General features: G+C 36.1%; 2 protein-coding genes across 4 annotated transcripts; both read left to right on the top strand.

Moving 5' to 3' along the window:
• The first annotated feature begins 381 nt into the window (after positions 1 to 381).
• Positions 382 to 2,250, top strand: Spindlin-2 (spindlin-2). Its single transcript, XM_004873573.4, has one exon. The coding sequence runs from the start codon at positions 389 to 391 to the stop codon at positions 1,163 to 1,165; it is 777 nt and encodes a 258-aa protein (XP_004873630.1). The 5' UTR covers positions 382 to 388; the 3' UTR covers positions 1,166 to 2,250.
• Positions 2,251 to 17,336: 15,086 nt separating this feature from the next.
• LOC101707021 (spindlin-2) lies at positions 17,337 to 20,588 on the top strand. 3 transcript variants are annotated; one of them, XM_087208133.1, is made up of 2 exons: positions 17,337 to 17,733; positions 18,297 to 20,588. In XM_087208133.1, exon 2 carries the CDS (start codon positions 18,299 to 18,301, stop codon positions 19,073 to 19,075), a length of 777 nt encoding a protein of 258 aa, XP_087064259.1. In that variant the 5' UTR covers positions 17,337 to 17,733; positions 18,297 to 18,298; the 3' UTR covers positions 19,076 to 20,588. The 3 variants fall into 3 exon arrangements, with proteins under 3 accessions (XP_087064259.1, XP_004873628.1, XP_087064260.1); XM_004873571.4 differs by having other exon boundaries at positions 17,340 to 17,673; XM_087208134.1 differs by lacking the exon at positions 17,337 to 17,733 and adding an exon at positions 17,740 to 17,928.
• The last annotated feature ends 2,647 nt before the right edge of the window (positions 20,589 to 23,235 follow it).

The following is a 23,235-nucleotide window of genomic DNA, read 5'->3' as shown; positions in this document are numbered from 1 at the left end:
AAGCATAAGGTTCCGAGTTTGATTCCGGATACCAAAAAAAACCAAGCAAACAAAAAACAGAAAAGAAAGCATAGATACATAAGTCTTGTGCTTTCTTCCAGATGAATTTGTACTGAATCTCCATATTATAATGCTCAATGTGAGAAAATCAACTGGAATATATTAATAAATATAAGGTTAAGTAAGATGGGAAAGGACACAAACCCTGGGAAATTCTGATGATTTCTGGGTGAATATGAGGTGTTCTAACTGTTACAAAGGACAGCTAGAAGCACATAAGTATAGGCTTTGGAAGCTCAAAGAATAGCAAGGGCAAGATACAGTGGTCACTTTAAGAAATGGATAAATAAAATAATGAGAACAGAGCTTAAGACCTGTCTTTGCAGGCATGAAGACCCCCAACACACAAGAGGCAGAAGGACAGCAAACCAGGTCAGCTGCAGGACGGGCCACGGGGTCTGCGAACTTGACAAAGAAGAAAGCTTCCCAGAAGAAGCAGAGGGGCAGACCTTCATCCCAGCCCCGCAGAAACATCGTGGGCTGCAGAATTTCTCATGGATGGAAGGAAGGTGATGAGCCCATCACCCAGTGGAAAGGAACCGTTCTGGATCAGGTGCCTATAAATCCCTCCCTTTATCTAGTGAAGTATGATGGAATTGACTGTGTCTATGGATTGGAACTTCACAGAGATGAAAGAGTTTTGTCTCTTAAAATTCTTTCCAACAAGGTGGCATCATCCCAAGTTAGTGACGCCAACCTTGCAAATACCATAATTGGCAAAGCAGTGGAACATATGTTTGAGGGTGAGCATGGTACCAAGGATGAATGGAGGGGGATGGTCCTAGCCCAAGCACCTATCATGAAAGCCTGGTTTTATATTACCTATGAGAAAGATCCTGTCTTGTACATGTACCAGCTTCTAGATGATTATAAAGAAGGTGACCTCCGCATCATGCCAGAGTCCAGTGAGTCTCCTCCAGCAGAGAGGGAGCCAGGAGGAGTAGTAGATGGCCTGATAGGCAAACATGTGGAATATACCAAAGAAGATGGCTCCAAAAGGATCGGCATGGTCATTCACCAAGTGGAAGCCAAACCTTCTGTGTATTTCATCAAGTTTGATGATGATTTCCATATCTATGTCTATGATTTGGTGAAAAAGTCCTAAACATTGGGATAAAACTTACCACATTTGTGGAAATAAACCCATAATTTGTAGACACGCAAAAAATGCTGGTTTCCAGTGTATTGAAAGTTTAAGGGTCCCTGATGACCAGCATAACTGTTGTTTTGTTCTGAAAAATACAAGTTTATGTGGATGTGACATACTGTGTATAGGCACTTTCTCTTGAAAAGATTGAGTATGTTTGGTGGATGGGGCATGAAAAGAAGAAACAGCTGTCAATTTAGCCTGTGAATAAAGTGCAGCAAAGCAACTTCTCATCACTCATCTGAAAAAGAAATGAGTCTTAGCTGGTCTGGTATAAGGGGGGAGGGGAAGGGACTAATGATGGGCTGTAGGGAAAGGGAGAGGAAGAGGTGACTGTGCAAGTAAAGAGGAAAAGGGCCAGAAAGAAGGAGGCTCCCTGGGGGAGGGATGAACTGTGAAGGGGAAACATCCAGTTGGGAAAGGAATGAAGGATAAGACAAAGTGGGATCTTGGAGCTTGGAAGAAAATAGAATGAACTGAGTAGAGAGAGCCACAAGGATGCTTAGAAGAGGTTCATAATAAAGGGAGATAGATCCAGTTGGTAGAGATCTGGGGAGAGGTTGTAAGACACACAAAGAGAGGGTCTGCTGTGGGTATCAGGCCAGGAAGGGAGGGATGCTGAGGAAGGAATAATTCTAAGAAAGACTGATTAAGGGAATGAGAACACAGTAAAAATGTTGTGGGGAGTGGGGTGCATGAGGGATGTATAGGCCCAGGAATTAGTTGGACTACTAGCAATATCCATATTGACCTCCCAGGCACTGTTCATAAAGGAAGTGACAACTGTCTAAGAAGGCAGATGTATGGAAAGTTCTCTAGAAGGGTATTTTTATGGGGATGATTCAGATGGGTTAAGCAGGAGCCAAGTTTATACCTATAAGGCTTTTCTTGTTTCAGGGAGTTTGTGCCACGCCTGCGGAGCAGAACCTCAATTCTCAGCCTAAGCTCACTAACATGGTGCTCCATAAACTGGGCTGTGGGAGAGTATGCTATGCAGAAAAGTGGAACCTTGCTGAACCCAAGTACAGCAGTCCCATCACTGGTCTTCCTTCTGCTGGGGCATCAGAGGATTGAGCCTCATGTCTGTCCAGGGCATGAGGAATACTTGATGGTCCATGCTTCTTTCAGCAGCTGCCTGAAACCTCATTTGGCTACAACCAATGCTCCACCAAAGGGAGGTCCCCTGACACTAGGAGCCTCCTTCTCTCTTGACCCCCCACAAAGCCAGTGGCTACTAACATCTCACTGGTACCTTCTGGACAGTGTTGACCACCCACAAACTCATGGGGAGCTGTAATGGAATTGTGTAAAACTCTTTCTTTCCAGGTGATGCAGTTGCCATGGAAAGTTGGGCTGGGAAATGTGACTTTGTATAAGTAATTAGTTTGACTGTGTAATGAATGCTACATGGAGGTGTTCTGGTTAATGGACAAAAGGAGTGGCAACCCCAATAAAGTCCCTCAGAACCGTGGTGTCCAGTGCATGGGTCTATGTTCTTTTCCTCCTCTTTGTCTTACCTTTACAGTATCCTCCTGAGGTCCCTGTCAAAATCTTTTCTCTTGATTCTGCACCCTGCCCTACACTAAACCACACTTCTGTCCCCAAGGAAAGAGTGCGAATGGATCCCTGTCGCTTAGGCTAACTCCATCCTTAGTGGGGACAGGGGTGTGGTCAAGGACCTTCCAGGAGTTTATAGAAGGTAGTAAATCCAGTTCATTCTCTCCACCTCACATTGACCCAAAGTTCATTAATTGCCTCAAGAATTCCATAAAGCAAGCCCACCTCAGTATAGCAGAGATTAATTATCTTCTTTCATACATCACACAGTTTTGCCCAACCAACACCAATAGGGCTCCTGGGACCAATTTCAGACTGCTGTCATGTCATGTTTGACCTGTGAATTTTTATTGTTTTCTATTTTAAATTAGATACTTTGAATATCTGGGAGAGTTCACATGATGTGAATTCATTTCTGGCTTCTCTTGAAAATCAGAACAAGCAAAAAACAATTGATCTGTGCCCATGTTCTAGCAAGGATATAAGAATCTGGATCTGAGGTTTGACTCAGCCCCTTTTAGGCTTAGAATGGGCTCTCCAGTTGCCCATTCCTCTGGCTGGTCTGCCTCACTCTAATGAAATGCATATTTGTCCCTAGAGGCATTTCCATTTGTGATTTTAGGCTAGATCCAGGGATATCTGTCTGGGTTGTTTTTACTTTGACCCCATTTGCTTTTTAAATTCATTTTTTCCTCTTCATTCCACAAATACTTTGCATAGTCCCTTCTCCAGGAACTCTTCTAGGCACAGGATCTAATGATACAATAATTAATAAATGAGTGAAATGAAAAAAAGATCCTACCCTCATGGAGCTTTCATTTTAGTAGGGGAGAGACAGGCATTTGCCAAGATAAATAAATACATAGTATTTCCATAGTGATGATTCTTAGAAGGATAGAATAAAGCAAGAAACAGGAAATGAAATTTGAGGGAGGAGGCTGAATATAGATAGTGTAGCCTAGCTATTGAAATCTGTTGAATGAATTTTGTTGTTTTTCCTTTGATATGGTAGGGATTCATTTTGCTATTCATAAGAGAACAATTACAAGGTTTTCTTATATTTTAACTGGATGGCTCTGTCAACTCTAGTGTATTTGCTATCACTCAATTTCAAAAATGGTAAGTTTAATTATCAGCTCATTCTATGAATGGTAGTTTAGTATAATGATGTATTGTACCTGTCTTTTTTTTGTTCAATTCTTTTATTGGTACATTTTAGGTATACAACACAATTACATTTCTCATTGGGAATTGTACCTTTTCACAATGCATCTTGGTTCTTATTTTTTCCCCATTCCTAGCCCTCCCTTCATGCCCTCCACCCTTCCCTATTTACAAAGACTTTGTTTCTATTTTTTCCATTTCTCATCATTTTTCCTTTCCCTTCTTTCCTTTCCCCTACACCTCCCACTACCCCTACCCCTTTGGACCTTTTCTTCCTATTTTCCATTATCGATGATTCATTCTAATCATTGGTACATTTTAGGTATACAATATAATGACATTCATCATTGGAAATTTGCACCTTTACATAATCTCTCTTGGTTCTTATTTTTCACCCTTGCTCAGCCCTCCCTTCAACTCCTCCATTCCTTCCTATTTACAAAGATTTTTGTTCCTATTTTTCCATTTTCTCATATTAATCCCATTCCCTTCTATCCTTTCCCCTAGGCCTCCCACTTCCTTCCCCTTTACCCCTTTTCTTCCTGTTTCACATTACCTATTATACATTTTAGTCCTTATTTACATTTTCAGTTTCTTACACCAGAGAAACTATTTGGTATTTATACATGTGTGTCCTATTTATTTCACTTAAGAGTATCGCCTCAATGTGCATCCACTTAGCTATAAATGTCTCTAATTTCTCATTTTTTATGGCTGAGTAGTACTCCATTTTATAAAAAAACCACATTTTCTTGATCCAGTCTCCAGTTGATGGGCATTTGGGCTGTTTCCAAGTTTTAGCTATCACAAACTGTGCTGCTATGAACATGGGCGCACATATATCACTATGGTATGATTCTTTTAATTCTTTGAGGATCCCCAGCAGTGGAATAGCAGGGTCAAATGGAACTTCCAGTCCTAGTTCTTTGAGCTATCTCCATACTGATTTCTACAGTGGTTGCACCAGTCTACACTCCCATCAGCAGTGTAACAGGGTTCCTCTTTCCCCACAGCCCCACCAGCATTTGTTATTGGTTGATTTCATGATAGTACCTGTCTTTTTTGCAGTGATTCTGGTGAAAATTTTTGATGTTCCATAAATATGTCAATCAAATTTTCTATTATATATGCAGCATGGAAATAATATAGGACTCATGACAGCGTCTACTTTTTTTTTTTTTTTTTTGGTACCGGGGATCGAAGTCAGGTCCTTGCACTTGCACAACCGGCAGCAAAACCACTATGCTAAATCCCCGGCCAGGCAGTGCCTACTTTTGTGGTCCTCTTGAAGTTTTCCTCAAGCAGAGACACACCTATGAAAAATCATGGATGACATATCTGGGCATTTTCTGCCCAGATTTGGTCTACAACCCTGATAATTTGACCACTGGAGAATAAGAAAATGATTCAAAGAAATCTAGATAAATTTTTGTCATTAGCTTCACATCCCTGGAACATTCCCATAATCCTTGTTAGAATTTGTTAGGAAATGAAAGTTCCCATTTTAGTAAGTTTTTTTTAACAGTCATAAACTTTTATTTAAAGTTCAGATAATGAAAGAATTCTAGCTTGAGTGGTATCTGGAGGGGGCACACTCTGATCAAGAACTACAGACTGATAGGCAACCCACTTTCTGGTCCTCCTTCTGTCTCTCTTAGGCAGAAGCTTTCTTTCTCCTAACAAATTTTTCCTACTCGTAACCTCCATTGTTCCTAGAATTCATTCTTTGATTTTAGAAAACACAAACTTGTGTTTCGGATATCTAGTAGGTTTGGGAGTTACATCTCTTCCCTCTATATCATCTTGGAGGTCCTGCACTGAGATTACTGGTCGGAGCATGTGAACAAGCTGGACTATATTCCTGAGGGACAAGAGACCTCATGGAGAGGAAGCATTAACCATCTAAATGTTCCAGCCGTCCTTGCCCTACCAGCTTGAACTCAGATGTGAGAATGAGGTCTTCATTCACTTGACCTGGAAAATAGCTACACCATAATAACAAACCAGTTGACCCACAGAAATGTGCAAAATGATAAATGTTTATTGTTCTAAGCCCTCGGTTTTTGGGTGATTTTTTATGGAGCAAAAAATAATAGACACATAAATCAATGTTATGATAGTCACCTGGTATTTGAAGGCACAGGTACTTTTGGGATGTTATTGCATTGCTATCAAATGATATAAACTGGCAAATAATGTTTATCCTAATTATGACATAAAATAATATTTTGATTTGATACAGTACTATTTCTGATAGACCAAATTGTGTACATCAGTTTTAGAAGTTCAAAGCCCAAAATCCTCTTGGGCTCTTTAGTATGTATTTTTTTCTATTTTTTCTAATCAAATATATGTGAACTTTTGTGCCCAGTGTGGCTAACTCATGAATTCTCTTTACCATATTTCATCAGAGCCTCTTGCAGAATACAGCTATTTATGTCAAGAAGGACATCCAGATTCAAATGTTTTGAACACTTGATAGATGCACAATGTAAAACCATGTTTCTATTTTTCCCATCTTGTATGATTTTTAAAAATGTTTTAAGTCCATCCACAGTAATGCAACAGAGAAAAAAGGGAAAGAGAAGAGGAGGACAAGGAGCACAATATCTTGTTTCCACCAAACTGCTACTTTATATATTCCATCTCTCAATTTTAGGAGAAAAGTATATAGTACGTTTTTGTTGACAAAATAGTAACGGGAAAAAGTAAATATTTTAGGGTAGTCGATGCATACATGTACAAGAGAAAAAAATGTGAATACTTCATCAAGAATCATCATTTTCATGTAGGCATCCCACTTAATTCTGAAGAGAGTGTTTTGGCTCTTATTGAGAAGCAATTATTGTAATACTAATACTACACTGGGGAATAATACAGATAAATTATTTTCTATGTTATTAAAACATATTTGGTTTAAATATAATAGCATTCATGGTTCTTTTATAAAATCAAAGAATAGTCTGCCAAATAGAATATGGCAACTCATTAAGCATTCTCATTTGTTTTTTTAACATATAAAGTGGAAAGAAAGCAAGGTTTGAATGGGAAAAAAAAGAAGAATTAAGATACATTATGTACCATTACAAATTCCCTTTGATGAATTCAATCATTATGTATAGCAAATATGTACTAATAAAAAATGAACAAAAACTTCATAAAAGAAAAGGAATATAACTAGAATTTCATAAATAAAAACTTCTATAATATCAAAATTCAAAAACTTTTCATTTTAATAATCATATTAGAAATCAATTTCTTTCAGACTTAATTTTAAATATCCCTCTAAAATGATTTTGTGTGACTAAGAACTTTTTTTTTACTAAGAATTTTTTTAAAGTTGCATTTACAAGAGTAATCTGAGTGTTATCAATTTATAGTTTAGGCAGAGTAAATGTTGAGCACTATTCCCAATAAAATGGATACTATTATTTTTGAGTAACTATTTTAGGAGCATTTTGAATTTAGTCTTTTTTCATTAAAATATTGTGTCTCTAGCATTTTCTGCTCTAACTCTGTACATGCTGATTTTATATAAACCTTAACATATATATGGTTGATCACAGAAATAACTGTTACAACACTGTGATAACCTGTTTTTATGGAAATTTTACTCAAAGGTGTGTCATATAGCTCCATGTTTATTCATCATGATTTTATTTCAGTGAGGTTAGACAGGGATTAGATTTTCTCAAAAATAATATATTTGACTATTTTAACAATTAGAGTAAAAAAGAGTATCACCAAGAGTTTGGGTACCTAAATATACTATTTGTTTGTACTTAATATCACTACTCATATGCATATGTATATAGTTATATTTATATACCTGTGCAAATATTTACTTGCTAAAGTACTTTGTTTTCAAGAAGAGAAATCATAGCAAGAAACATGTATGTCAAAGTACAATTCAAAGTCTACATTATAAACTAAGCATATAGGACAATAATGCACCACTGTGTTTGCCTCCTGCATTTTTTTCTTGTATTATTTTGTCTTTGCTGTTTATTTCCAACCTTTCTTTAGAACTAGGACCCTATTTGGCAAATATGACTAGTTTACTTCCTTATTTCAAACACTTCAATAAAGCTTCACTTTCTATTGTCTTCTAGAAATGACCAAAGTTCTCAGGGAGACATTCTATCCTATAACTGAATAACTACTACCTAATTTTCCAATGCCATCTTCTACCATTTTATCTCCCAATAATATTTCACTCCAGGCATATAGCTTTTTACTATTATTATTATTATTCTACCCAACTCTTCTAATATTTCAAAACTCTATGATTCCTTTATACACTTTTCATCATGAAGAATTTCCTTATTAAATTACTTAATTTTCTTATTGAGTTTGTGAGTCTTTCAAAATTCAGATTAAAGTCTTTCCTCTTGGAAACCACTTTTGATCTACCCAAGCAAGGCTAATTGCTTTTTTTACAACAATGTGTAATTGCTCAATTAAAAAGATAGGACCAAGAATATTAATAAACATAATTTTAATTAAATTAATTGCCTTTCCTAATGAAACATGAGTACTCATGGCATTGTAGATTTTTTTATTTTTGTATTCAAAGTGCATCTAACAATTATCAACAGATAAATAACTAAGCCCTCATTAACTGTTGATTAAACTAATTTTACGATTAAAATACACATTTAAAGATATATACAAATACACTCTTAAAATGTTTAAGTGAAGAATTACCACACTAATTTTATTTGCCAAGTAGAGGAATATATATAAGATCCCTTTGCTTAGGAGTAGGAAGTATATTAATTTTATGTGAAAAAAAATCTTTTCTTTATTCACTGTCCTCTAAAAGGATTATTGCATAGTAAGTTCTCTTACAGATGCAACAAGGATATGTATTAGAGATTCTAAATTGCTTCACATTTTATTCATTTGTAATTCTGAATGAGATGCCATACATTCTATATATAAAGATGAATAGTCACCAACCTTGGATTGCAGTTTGAATGTCATATTGACCAATGACAAAGTGAACATATCAGTTATAAATTTTATGATTTCATACTTGGAGAGCAAATAGAGGTTCATGCATTATTTTCAATAATTTCATTTAAGATGATATTTTAATTTTTTATGAAGTTAATAAAAATTTAGTTAGCCCAGTAACATTTGAATCTGGTTTAAAATGAATACAATTTATCATTATTATATTGCTTTAGTACTTGGCTTTTTTGCCTGGATACCTGATGAGTATTTTTTAAAAGTTGCACATACAAAAATTAAAATAAATAGCAAAGTAAAAAAATAAAATAAAATAAAGAACTACAGACTGGTGAGTTCACAAAAGAATGGACACAAGATCAGTTAGTCATTATCTCAGTTCTGATTTCCTTGCTCCAGAGGAATCCTCATGACTTAGTTAACCATTTTTTCTATTTATTCTTTTTTCTTTTTATTTTATGAAAAATAAAACAAATTTTATAACTATATGATATAAGAATTACAATAATTATTACACTGTGTATCATTATCATCAAAGTAGTTTTCAGTAGAAATCGTAAACCAGAAAAATCTTTTTTTTTTTTGATACTGGGGATCAAACTCAGGACCTTGAGCTTGCAAGGCAGGCAGTGGAACCACTGAGCTAAATCCCCGGCCCACCAGAAAGACTCTTACAAAAAGAAACAAACAGATAATAATACAAACTTTCTTTTCAAGAAAGTAAAATAAACTATCAGTATAAATAAGGCAAATGAACGTTTATATTGAAATATTTTTAAAACAATGGAATATGTGATTTGAAAATTATTTGAACTTCTACTTTCTACTTATTTCTCTTCTATTTTGCTCTTTACTTTTTATGTAGTTAAAAGCTATTAGCCTTTGAAACAGTGGTCAATATTAAATGGTGCCTCCACTTGTACATTGTCTTGGTAAAGGACTGATGTATATAGTAAAAATTTGTTCAAAATTAGGTGCCTAGATCACATCCCATTTCCCATTCCCCAAATCTAAATAAGTGACATTGTAAGTTTTGAATATAAGGGAGTTGGAATGAAAAAATATGTTTCATGTTGATTATTGATAGGATCATATAATCAATCAGTCTTATTTTGTCTGCTCATTATTATTAAGGAAGCATGGTCACTATATCGCAAATCTTTCCCTAGGTCATCATTGGAGAGAACTGAAAGATGCCACTGTAGAATGTCAAGTCTCCTTTCCTGTCTTAGAAATCACAGTGCATCACCTAGTAAACAATGGCCTATTTTTACCTTTAAAAATTACTTCTTGTTCTAGGCATATGTGTAATAGTTATGTCTTCCCTTTTAGATGAAAATTGTACCACAGTTCACCATCTTTTTATAGTTGAAGTTTCTGAGAAATTATGGAATTATTTTTTCTTTTTGCAAGCTTGTAACTACTTGAGAGATAGGCACAATAATCACACAAATGGAGATTAAAATGTCTCCTTTATGAGTAATAAAACTGAATTGGAGTATATGCTTAGATACAGGACTACAAAGACTTCTTTATACTTCTTCCAGTCATAGGCAGAGGTGGATATTTTAATCTTCCTTGATAGAGCCAGGAAATGAAAGTTTCATCACATGTCTAACTCCTCTTAATTTCATCATTAGAAAAGTGATACATGAATACACGTACTTATAGCAGTACAATTTATAAGAGCTAAATCTTGGAAACAGGCCATATGCCCATCAACAGATGAATGGATAAAGAAAATCTGGTGTTTATATACAGTAGAATGCTACTCTGCCATAAAGATAAATTTAAGACAAAAAACTATGAGCTATGAAGCACACTCAAAAAGGATGAGAATATACTGAGAGAGGAGTTTCACCAAATGGAAGCCTGACTGTACTGACTACCCTACAATCTTTTTTTTTTTTTGCATTAAGAAGGAAAAAAGTTACATCATAGGAGTAGCCAAAGTAACCCAATAGATTAAAAAAGACTTGAAAGTGAATACATGAAAACTCTTTCACTAGAAGGATTACAATTTAAAACATTGGTAAAATAAGACAAACCTCCTTTAAAACACATAGTTGAGTTTTAAAGATTGTGACAGAAACCCTCAATGATCAACAGGTAAGAGAGAGCTGAAAATAAAAACAGTAAGCACATGACCTGATGCTTTGGCAGCTTAGAGGGAGAGGGGTATTGCCTCCATGAATAAAGGATTTGGAATAGAAGATAAGGCCTTATGCTCTATTGACTGTGCTCGGAGGATAAAGATAGTGTCACTTTTCATTCAATTCTCCAGATAAAAGTCAGAATAATTTCTTAAATATATAAACCAGATTATGTTACAGTTGTTATACAGTTCAATCTTTATTTCTTATCCTTGAAAGCCTTACTTTCTCAACCAGAATAACATTGCCTCAAAGGAGAGAAAACTGATATATATTGTGGGAAGTGAAACAAATTTTAGGTAAAACAATGGTTTGTGGCTCTCAAAGCTCAAATGTATATAACAAAATATTCCTTAGAATCTAACTACTATCATTGTTTTCTTGTATATTATTTGGGTAGCACTGCCATTGAGCTTATGCAAGATACACAAAATATATACACAATTCAATCCTACAAAAACCATGTCAAATAGACGACTGTGATACAAGACTTACAATGTATTGATCCTTCTTGCAGTCACATAACAAGAAGTATCCTTATATGCCTGTTGGCTGCCATTGTCTGACTTTGTGTTTGATCCTCACTGTCTTTGTGTGACCTTGGGATATAGAATTAAATAAAAACTATTTATTGGTAATTATACAGAAGTTATTTAATGCCATTACTTGTGCCATGTGTTAAAAAGAAAAAAAAATCACAATATATAAAGAAATATCTATCAGTAATTTAAAGCTTTTTCTCATGTCAAGCAAAAATTTAACACTAAATTCACTAAAAGTAGCTTTCAAGACATTAACATCATCTTTTCAGTTGTTTCCTATCTGCTGAAAAACAATTTTGAGTGACTTTTATAAAATTGATTATATACCTTTATGAATTGCTAATTTGTATAATTTGATATCAAAAATTATATAAGTAAATAAATTCTATTAAAAGCAACTCAGGAAATATACTTAAAGATAATAACAGCTTTCTAATTCTTCTGTCCTCAAATTTTACTCTTACTGAAAGATAAAGCTTGGTATTTTATGTATAAATAATAGGTACATATGCATTTATGAAATAAATATACAGTAGATCAGTGGTATCAAAATTTCATGAGGAAACAATTAGAAAATATGTTTAAAAACCTTATAATGGGGAAGGGACAATAATGAAAACAAAGCTATAAAGCACTTCTCTAGATGATATTACGTTTTCCTAATTCAAACATGTTCACCATTTCATTATATACTAAAGCCATACTAACATTCTCTATGTTCTAAAAAAGAAAGAATTTGTTTCCCCCTCAAAATATTTCTTACTCTCAGGGATTTAATAACCTTTCATAATATGGCAAGTCTCAAGTCTTAACTCAAATGTCACCTCTTCAGAGTTTCTCTCCCTCTAACTCACAACCACAGGTTTCTTCCTCTATAGTACTTAATAACTATGTGTTGTTTTTTTATTAGGTTATTTCTTAATTTTCTTTCTACTTTACTATAATATAAATTCTGAAGACAGAAACTGTCTGCGTCATTCATTCTACTAACCCAGTGCCTAGAAAGGACCTAGAACATAAGAGCTACTCCAGAAAATTTTGTTGAATAAATAATTACACCAACATTTTATATTTTTTAATGACTTGCTACAGATCTTCTTTACACTTTTTCCCTGTATTTGCTAGAGATCTTGTTTCCAGTCATTTTGGCTTTTCATAAAACTTAGACTTAAGGTTCTGTGTATCTCTTACTAATCTGTTTTTTACACCATAATTCTGGGCAAATTTTAGTTATCTCCTCCCAGTTTCCATTGATGTTTGTATCAATAATTTTTCTAGTTAATTTTTAATAAATACTGTCATTAGTATAAATTTATCTTTGAGTACAATGTTGAATGTAACTGACATATTTTAATATGTTGTGTTCTTGTTGCTCTCATTTTTCAAGTTCTGTGTTAATTTTACTTTTTTTTGATCCAACAGCTTTTAGAAGAGTGCTAAAATTTATGAAAAGTGGGGGAAAGACCAGACAAGGAAAGACATATATATTTTTAAATGAAAGACAGTTTACTTTATTTGAAAAAAAAGTCTTATATAAGCACAGGTAGCTGTAAGAAAAATGAATTCAGCAGCATTGAGAGAGGACAGAGATATTTTTACCATGTTAGCCAAATAAGCACAATTAACTTTGACAAAGGAAAGAAAACTATTAAAATTGGGCTGTATTCACTTGTTATTGCAGAATTGTCTCTGATAGCAAAGTAACTGCAAAAATCCTGAATTTGCATCAACAGAAATTCAATACATTATGATATATATAAGATGTAAAATATCATATAATTATAAAATGGTTGTTTTATAGCTTTATATATTGACTTGAAGTTGCAAACAGATGTGTATAGCATGATCCCACTTATGTTATAAAGTGAGAAAGACTTCCAAATTCCTATATTTGTATTTGAATTTATTATTTTTATTATCATAGAAGATGGTTTGTTTTGTATGTTCTTTGACATATTAGTCTGGTTTTCAATCTGTATATATGATAAGTATCTTCAGAATATCTTATAAGATAAATGAATCTGATGCTGGAAAAATAAAAGAGGATGGGGCAAAAGGAAAAAAGAATTGAAATATATTATGTACATGTACCAATTCCCTACAGTGAATGTAACCACTATGTACTGAAACATGTACTAATAAAAGTAAAAAACAAAAAAACAAAAAAAACAAAAAAACAAAAAATGACTTGAAAGAGCTTAATATGGGTTAAATACAATTGGAGATAGAATGAAAAACATCAGGGAGTCCTGGGAGGTTGGAAAGTGAAGTAAGAAAGGGAATAGAGAAGATAATTAGTCTATTTTTCATTATAGATATTTGTATTATTATAAAGATTACAGTAAACTTTTAAATTTTGATAATTTTGGAAAAGGAATTTAATGCTAATGCACAAAATTTCAAAAAATAAATGACTCAATCTTTTATTCTCATAATAATAGATATCATATTTTATCTAAGGCAGATGAATCTAAAATAGAAAATAGATTTGAAGTGGAGATACTGTAAGCAGGAAAGCTATCTCTTCCTCTGAGAATAACATAAGTAGCTCGTCATTTTGTTGGCAGCATTCATTTAAGGAGTTGTGTGCTCATCTTAGTGTATTATTTTTTACATATTAGATTGGTGTCTGTTAAATATTATTCTTGATCTTCTGATAGCTCCTTATTTCTCATCTTCAACTGAACCCCAAATTTTTAATATGGAGGCAATTTTCCATTTTCTGGCATGGGAACTGGCTATGAATCTGTGAGAAAGTTTTGTTTCCTATAATTTAAACTCTAATGATATTGCCTGAGGATAATATGTCATTTAAGTTTTGGGACACTTTTCCATTTAAACAAATAACAGAAAACCCACGCTTAAACTAGTTTAACTATAAAAAATAATTTGTTATTACGTGACTAAGAGTCAGAGATAAGATTCCATAAATTATATGAATAGCAGCTAGATGATATAATAGAAGATCTCAAAATAGTCCCTTTCTTTCCTCTCCATCTTCATTATGTAGAGTTTTCTCTCAGGCTGGTTACAGCAACTCCAGGGATCATACACAAACATAGAATCATCATTAAAAAGAAAAGAAAACATAATTTTGTTTCTCATTTTTAGAAGTAAAGAAATATTTTCAGAAGTCCTCTAACAAACTTTTCTCCATGTCATCTCTAATTGGTCAATATTAGATCACATGTCTGATGTTAAACCAATTACTTGTAGAGGAAATAACATCACCATGAGGAACTTACACTGAGTTTTTAAATTGGAAGCAATATTGGAAAGTCAGTGACCATGATCTTCAAGAGTACAAAATGTGTCAGTAGGACAATCTCTTTTTTTGTTTAGCTTTGCTTCATTCTTTTCTCTGTGATTCTTTTGTTCTGTCTTCAAATGATGATAAAGTGAATAGAGCAACTTAATTCTCGTATCTTCTCAGGTTCACTCTCAGATAGGAGAGATCATCTGTTTCATGCCCAGAAGTTTATGCAAATATAATTGTGCCTCACTGACTCTAAATTGATTGCTTCTACCTAAACCAATATTTTAACAGTAATTCAATGGTCTGACTGGTCAGGCTTAGGTTGTTCTCCAGAGGATATTTCTGGCACTATTACCAGAAGTGTGATTGGATGTTTAGCTGTAATATCAACTGATATCTATTACAACTCATTGATTTTGCAGCTCAGCATTTATATAACCTTCCTGCCCTACACTTTCAAAATTGTCTTCCATGTTTAATTCTGTAAACTATTGGTAGAATATGAATTAACATTTATTTGGAAAATATCCTTGCAAGAATGAATACTATTTTAGCTTTTAAGGCAGTAGATTAGTTCGACTGTTTTAATTTCAAATAAATCATAGTGTGTCTCCTTTTGTTGTCTGAATTTATTTGACTTATTTGTGAGACTCATTTATGTTGCTGCATGTTGTAACCTACTCAGTCACTGCTGTGTGATATTCTAATATATGAATATATAACAATATATCCAAGACACTGTTGATGGAAATTTAGGTAATTTTTGGTTTGAACGTATTCTGAACAGTTGAAGGCAGTTAAAAATTTTTAAACCACTTTATTGACGTATGTCAGGCCTACAGATTGCTATATACATTTAACGTAAGCAATTTGGTTATGAGCATACATATTTAATATTAAGCAGTTGCAGATTTTTGTAATAGGAGACTAAGAAAGAAAATCAAAAAAATTTTCCTGTTAAGAAAACATGAATTCTTGACAGAAATATTTTTAAACTTTCTTTAAAAAATCTGCTCAAAGGCATCGAAAGTCTGAGAAGATAGGAAATAATTATTCATCCAAGACAAAGAGAGAACACCTGTAAGAAGTGAACATGGAATTTGGTGGATGGTTTTTTACTAGGAAACTTTATTCATTCTACAGGGAACTTCTGAAAGACTTAGAAGTTCAGCAGAGCTTCTGACTGCTTTTTGAAGCTGCTGATACAGTAACTGAGCTTAAGGCACTGGTCAAACCTTTTCAGTTTTGGTAAGGATTTCAAGGGTAATATCCCAAGTATAAGGGTCAACCATGACTAGACAAACCTTCCCAGGAACTGTAGAAGATCTGCTCATTGCTTTCCATAAAAATTGCATGAATATTTATTTACATTTCCACTAGATATAAACCTCTTTTCTTATGCTTACTGTCATTGAAAGTAATATTATAAAACTTACATACTATGTAAAGTCAAAATTACTACTGATCTTATATCCCTTGAAGGAATTATTGTCTTAAACCTAGTTGTTCTGTCAACATTCAACCTATCGTTTGATTTAGATACCATAAGTATCAATTAAACATTCATATTGTTTGCAGGTTTGCTTGTTTGCTTTTGGTTCTATTTTATTTTGCTGTACTTTACATTTTAATAAACCAAATATTGATATGAGCACAAATTTAGTACACACTTTCCCAAAATATTTTAAGAAATTATTCCTGTATTCCTTAAAGAATATGCTTTCTCCAGATTTCTAAAACTATTTTTCCTAAGTATTTCTTATAAAGATATTTATCCAACGGTTCACATTATAATAAATAGATCAAGTAGCTTGTTGTTTAGGAAATATTCTTGCAAATATCAAGTAATGAGAGAAAAGTAAAATTATGAATCATAGTAAAATTGAATTTTATCGACATAAGGCAATAAAACAGGTAACAGGTGCTGAATAAATATTTGGAAAATGAAAAAAACCCGAAAGAATGGCTGCAAAAAATATCTAATGTAATGAGAAAATGTTTTTATCTACGTGGAGACGGGCAAGGTAAAAAAAAAAAAAAACTGCACCAGAAAGATGGTCTTAGTTTTGTAAAAGATTAGAAAAATTAGAAAGAAACTAAGTCAAGAAGACAGACTAAACACTAGCGTATTTCTTTCAGAAGCCCTTTTAAGAGATAAGGAAAGTCAATATAAGTAAAAAGACTGACTCCACAGGGGCACTACTAAAAAGAGAAAAGGCGAAATCTTGGAGGATAGAAAGCAGACAGGAAACAGCAGAAGATGACAGAAGTGAAGGTGAAATTAAGAGTCAAGAGACTTTCGGATAACAAGCGGAGGAGGCCAAACCTTAACAGGCAAGCAATGGGCTAGGCTGAAATAGGTTTTGGAAAGAGGTGGAGCCAGGACTAATTGTTCCTTCTGGCATCCCAGCCGTAGTGGGTGAAGGAACTGCGGTGGGGGTGGGTGTGTTTGGCAGGAAGGGGAGGCCTCTCTACTGGCAGGAAGCTGCGCTACGGGAAGAGGGAGGAGACTGCGGCGACGGCAGCGACTAGTGGAAGCCCAAGGTGGCAGAAGGGCTGCCGCCACCAAGAGGAAGACGGAGGGCCCACAAGCTTAGAACCAGGGAAACAGCCTCTCATACCCAGCCCCGCCGCCCTCCTAGACCCTCTCGCCTAAGAATTCTCCCCTCTCAACTCTGGCAAGCACACAATCTGCTGGATAGTAGCCCGCTGATCCACCTTCGCAACAGGCTTTTAGCAGAGGCAGCAGCAAGGTGTCCGATTTGGGCACGTGAGGCTCGCGAACCCCTGCGGTGGACGCCCAACAGGGCAAGGCCATTGGTGGGGACCAGAAAGAAGATGGGGGATGGGCTGGAATCTGGCAGGAGATAAGGGGTAGAGGTGGGCGCAAGGCTTGAGTGGGGTGGGGGAATGCTGTGGGCAACAGGAAAGGGAGTGGCTTTAGAAACCAAGCAAGGATTTGGAAATCAGCACAGGGAAGCAGGGAGTTCCCTACCAGGGAAGCGGCTGGAGTGAGCAGGGGGCATGTGAGCCATTTGGGGAACTCTGGCAGGAGGACACTTGGTCCTTTACAAGGTGGAGTGATAGGCATTTGCAGAGGCTCTGGAGTGGGCTCCAGGGGCAGGTGGGGGAGGAGGCAGTGGGGCACTGAGAAAAGAGGAGATTGTCTTTTCCCATATGCAGAATTCCTAATCCCATTCAGCACCACCACCACTCCAGCCCTTCTGTCCAGTTCCTGGGGGGGGGGGGGGAGCAAAAGAGAAGAGGAGAGAAACAACAAACCACAGGCAGCAGCCAGTGTATCTAGCATTGCTGGCAGGCTCCAGGGGAAATATAGTATTAGGCACCAGCACAGGGTACACAGAGACATCACTAGAAGGAGAAGAAGTTCACCTTATGGCATACTGGATATTTGTCTGTATCCTCTCTCCCTGTCTTTGCAGGCATGAAGACCCCCAACACACAAGAGGCAGAAGGACAGCAAACCAGGTCAGCTGCAGGACGGGCCACGGGGTCTGCGAACTTGACAAAGAAGAAAGCTTCCCAGAAGAAGCAGAGGGGCAGACCTTCATCCCAGCCCCGCAGAAACATCGTGGGCTGCAGAATTTCTCATGGATGGAAGGAAGGTGATGAGCCCATCACCCAGTGGAAAGGAACCGTTCTGGATCAGGTGCCTATAAATCCCTCCCTTTATCTAGTGAAGTATGATGGAATTGACTGTGTCTATGGATTGGAACTTCACAGAGATGAAAGAGTTTTGTCTCTTAAAATTCTTTCCAACAAGGTGGCATCATCCCAAGTTAGTGACGCCAACCTTGCAAATACCATAATTGGCAAAGCAGTGGAACATATGTTTGAGGGTGAGCATGGTACCAAGGATGAATGGAGGGGGATGGTCCTAGCCCAAGCACCTATCATGAAAGCCTGGTTTTATATTACCTATGAGAAAGATCCTGTCTTGTACATGTACCAGCTTCTAGATGATTATAAAGAAGGTGACCTCCGCATCATGCCAGAGTCCAGTGAGTCTCCTCCAGCAGAGAGGGAGCCAGGAGGAGTAGTAGATGGCCTGATAGGCAAACATGTGGAATATACCAAAGAAGATGGCTCCAAAAGGATCGGCATGGTCATTCACCAAGTGGAAGCCAAACCTTCTGTGTATTTCATCAAGTTTGATGATGATTTCCATATCTATGTCTATGATTTGGTGAAAAAGTCCTAAACATTGGGATAAAACTTACCACATTTGTGGAAATAAACCCATAATTTGTAGACACGCAAAAAATGCTGGTTTCCAGTGTATTGAAAGTTTAAGGGTCCCTGATGACCAGCATAACTGTTGTTTTGTTCTGAAAAATACAAGTTTATGTGGATGTGACATACTGTGTATAGGCACTTTCTCTTGAAAAGATTGAGTATGTTTGGTGGATGGGGCATGAAAAGAAGAAACAGCTGTCAATTTAGCCTGTGAATAAAGTGCAGCAAAGCAACTTCTCATCACTCATCTGAAAAAGAAATGAGACTTAGCTGGTCTGGTATAAGGGGGGAGGGGAAGGGACTAATGATGGGCTGTAGGGAAAGGGAGAGGAAGAGGTGACTGTGCAAGTAAAGAGGAAAAGGGCCAGAAAGAAGGAGGCTCCCTGGGGGAGGGATGAACTGTGAAGGGGAAACATCCAGTTGGGAAAGGAATGAAGGATAAGACAAAGTGGGATCTTGGAGCTTGGAAGAAAATAGAATGAACTGAGTAGAGAGAGCCACAAGGATGCTTAGAAGAGGTTCATAATAAAGGGAGATAGATCCAGTTGGTAGAGATCTGGGGAGAGGTTGTAAGACACACAAAGAGAGGGTCTGCTGTGGGTATCAGGCCAGGAAGGGAGGGATGCTGAGGAAGGAATAATTCTAAGAAAGACTGATTAAGGGAATGAGAACACAGTAAAAATGTTGTGGGGAGTGGGGTGCATGAGGGATGTATAGGCCCAGGAATTAGTTGGACTACTAGCAATATCCATATTGACCTCCCAGGCACTGTTCATAAAGGAAGTGACAACTGTCTAAGAAGGCAGATGTATGGAAAGTTCTCTAGAAGGGTATTTTTATGGGGATGATTCAGATGGGTTAAGCAGGAGCCAAGTTTATACCTATAAGGCTTTTCTTGTTTCAGGGAGTTTGTGCCACGCCTGCGGAGCAGAACCTCAATTCTCAGCCTAAGCTCACTAACATGGTGCTCCATAAACTGGGCTGTGGGAGAGTATGCTATGCAGAAAAGTGGAACCTTGCTGAACCCAAGTACAGCAGTCCCATCACTGGTCTTCCTCCTGCTGGGGCATCAGAGGATTGAGCCTCATGTCTGTCCAGGGCATGAGGAATACTTGATGGTCCATGCTTCTTTCAGCAGCTGCCTGAAACCTCATTTGGCTACAACCAATGCTCCACCAAAGGGAGGTCCCCTGACACTAGGAGCCTCCTTCTCTCTTGACCCCCCACAAAGCCAGTGGCTACTAACATCTCACTGGTACCTTCTGGACAGTGTTGACCACCCACAAACTCATGGGGAGCTGTAATGGAATTGTGTAAAACTCTTTCTTTCCAGGTGATGCAGTTGCCATGGAAAGTTGGGCTGGGAAATGTGACTTTGTATAAGTAATTAGTTTGACTGTGTAATGAATGCTACATGGAGGTGTTCTGGTTAATGGACAAAAGGAGTGGCAACCCCAATAAAGTCCCTCAGAACCGTGGTGTCCAGTGCATGGGTCTATGTTCTTTTCCTCCTCTTTGTCTTACCTTTACAGTATCCTCCTGAGGTCCCTGTCAAAATCTTTTCTCTTGATTCTGCACCCTGCCCTACACTAAACCACACTTCTGTCCCCAAAGAAAGAGTGCGAATGGATCCCTGTCGCTTAGGCTAACTCCATCCTTAGTGGGGACAGGGGTGTGGTCAAGGACCTTCCAGGAGTTTATAGAAGGTAGTAAATCCAGTTCATTCTCTCCACCTCACATTGACCCAAAGTTCATTAATTGCCTCAAGAATTCCATAAAGCAAGCCCACCTCAGTATAGCAGAGATTAATTATCTTCTTTCATACATCACACAGTTTTGCCCAACCAACACCAATAGGGCTCCTGGGACCAATTTCAGACTGCTGTCATGTCATGTTTGACCTGTGAATTTTTATTGTTTTCTATTTTAAATTAGATACTTTGAATATCTGGGAGAGTTCACATGATGTGAATTCATTTCTGGCTTCTCTTGAAAATCAGAACAAGCAAAAAACAATTGATCTGTGCCCATGTTCTAGCAAGGATATAAGAATCTGGATCTGAGGTTTGACTCAGCCCCTTTTAGGCTTAGAATGGGCTCTCCAGTTGCCCATTCCTCTGGCTGGTCTGCCTCACTCTAATGAAATGCATATTTGTCCCTAGAGGCATTTCCATTTGTGATTTTAGGCTAGATCCAGGGATATCTGTCTGGGTTGTTTTTACTTTGACCCCATTTGCTTTTTAAATTCATTTTTTCCTCTTCATTCCACAAATACTTTGCATAGTCCCTTCTCCAGGAACTCTTCTAGGCACAGGATCTAATGATACAATAATTAATAAATGAGTGAAATGAAAAAAAGATCCTACCCTCATGGAGCTTTCATTTTAGTAGGGGAGAGACAGGCATTTGCCAAGATAAATAAATACATAGTATTTCCATAGTGATGATTCTTAGAAGGATAGAATAAAGCAAGAAACAGGAAATGAAATTTGAGGGAGGAGGTTTAATATGCAGAGAGAATTTTTCTTGGGAACTTGGCACTGAACTTGGGTTTTGCATAAAGTCCAGAAAATGAGAGAATTGTTGCTGTCAGGATGAGAGAAAATCTCAGGTAGATGGACAAAAAATGTTGAAGCCTCTAGGCAGGAGAAGGTGTGCCATGTTTGAGAATCACTCTGTGTGTGTGTGTGTGTGTATCTGTGGTGTGCGTTTGAAGGTAAAATCTCTGTTTCACAGGTGTATTTTATCTTTTCTATTCTAAATTTGCTTCCCATATACACTACCCAAAATAGTTACTGAAGTAATGTAGTTAAAATATAAAACTTATTGCATCATTTGTCCTATAGGTAGGTGAATAATTTCTCACCACATTAAATGTAAAAGCCAAATTCCATTTAGTTTCTAACTTGGGTATTGGTAAACTGACTCCCTGTTCCCTATAACCACTGTAATATCACCTTTGTGTGTGTGTACATGTAAATTATTATAATAATAAAAATGGAATTGCACAAATTGTATGGTAATAAATAGCTTTATTATCATCTACAACTACTAAAATATTCTTTAAATTAGTACTCAGACTTTGAGAGTATCATTTATAATAGCTATAGTGTGAAAGTATGTATTTTTTCCTTTGGAAATTAGGAAGATTCATTTAAATTCAAAAATTCAGATACTAAATGAAATTTTGTTAAATTTCATTATATTAGATATGCAGCATCCTGTTTGCAAAATTGTCCTATATGTAATGGGGGAATATAAGAGTAGCTTAAAAACTTGGATTTTTAATAAAGATAAAATAAATAACATACTAAAGAAAAACTGCAAATATTCAATAAATATTGGGTAAATATAAGAATAGGCAATTTACAAAATAGAAGACCACATGGTTAAAAATATTACCCTAATACTGTGCATTATTTAGTATATTTTTCCCTTACTATGTAATATTTTCTTACATATATAATTTGTTTCAACCATGTATTATTTTTCCCCTTGCCAGAGTGTCAACTTTATGATTTCATGATTTTTCTTCCTTTATATTCTATGGTATATCTCAAGTACTCAGGTGAATACCTGGTGCATAAAGGTGCTCAATAAACACTTTTTCACTTTATGAATCTTGCTGGTATTCAAGAAAATGGAAATTAAAATTATCCTTTCATATGTATTAAATCAACAACCTGTATCAACTTTGGCAGTTTGCATTGGCCACTAGTAAACAATTCAGAGGTTTTATACATTACTGGTTGGAGTTTTAAGTTGGAAATAAGTTTGTCATTATCTAGGAGGTTAAGGAGATTTAATTTTTTGCCAGCTTCACTCTTCTGCATTGTTGAAAGACAGTGCTGCATGGGTGTCTTTTGTTTCCATACTTCTTATAAGTAAGGTCCTGCACAATTTTTCTCACTTTCTTTTCATGGATATTTAAATAATGGAAATCTTTGCAAAATAGAGACAATAATTCCCTATAGAGCAAAAGGCAGGAATCCTTACTGCAATGTAACATATGCAATTTCTCTTTTTAGAGCAAAGAAGCAGCTTATTTACTGTCTGCTATACAAGATTAATTTCCTTAAACTGAATTTTCCTCTCCTCTAATGAAGCCTATTATGAATGTGTATA

This window comes from Heterocephalus glaber, unplaced genomic scaffold (genome assembly GCF_053883595.1).
Source record: "Heterocephalus glaber isolate CG9 unplaced genomic scaffold, H.glaber_assembly_v1.0 deba00000936, whole genome shotgun sequence".
Classification (NCBI taxonomy): Eukaryota; Metazoa; Chordata; class Mammalia; order Rodentia; family Bathyergidae; genus Heterocephalus; species Heterocephalus glaber.
This window is presented reverse-complemented; position numbering and strand designations above follow the sequence as displayed.

Excerpts from the sequence above, each read along its gene's own strand:
- Spindlin-2 (XM_004873573.4), top strand. The coding sequence starts at position 389 with ATGAAGACCCCCAACACACAAGAGGCAGAAGGACAGCAAACCAGGTCA.
- LOC101707021 (XM_087208133.1), top strand. The coding sequence starts at position 18,299 with ATGAAGACCCCCAACACACAAGAGGCAGAAGGACAGCAAACCAGGTCA.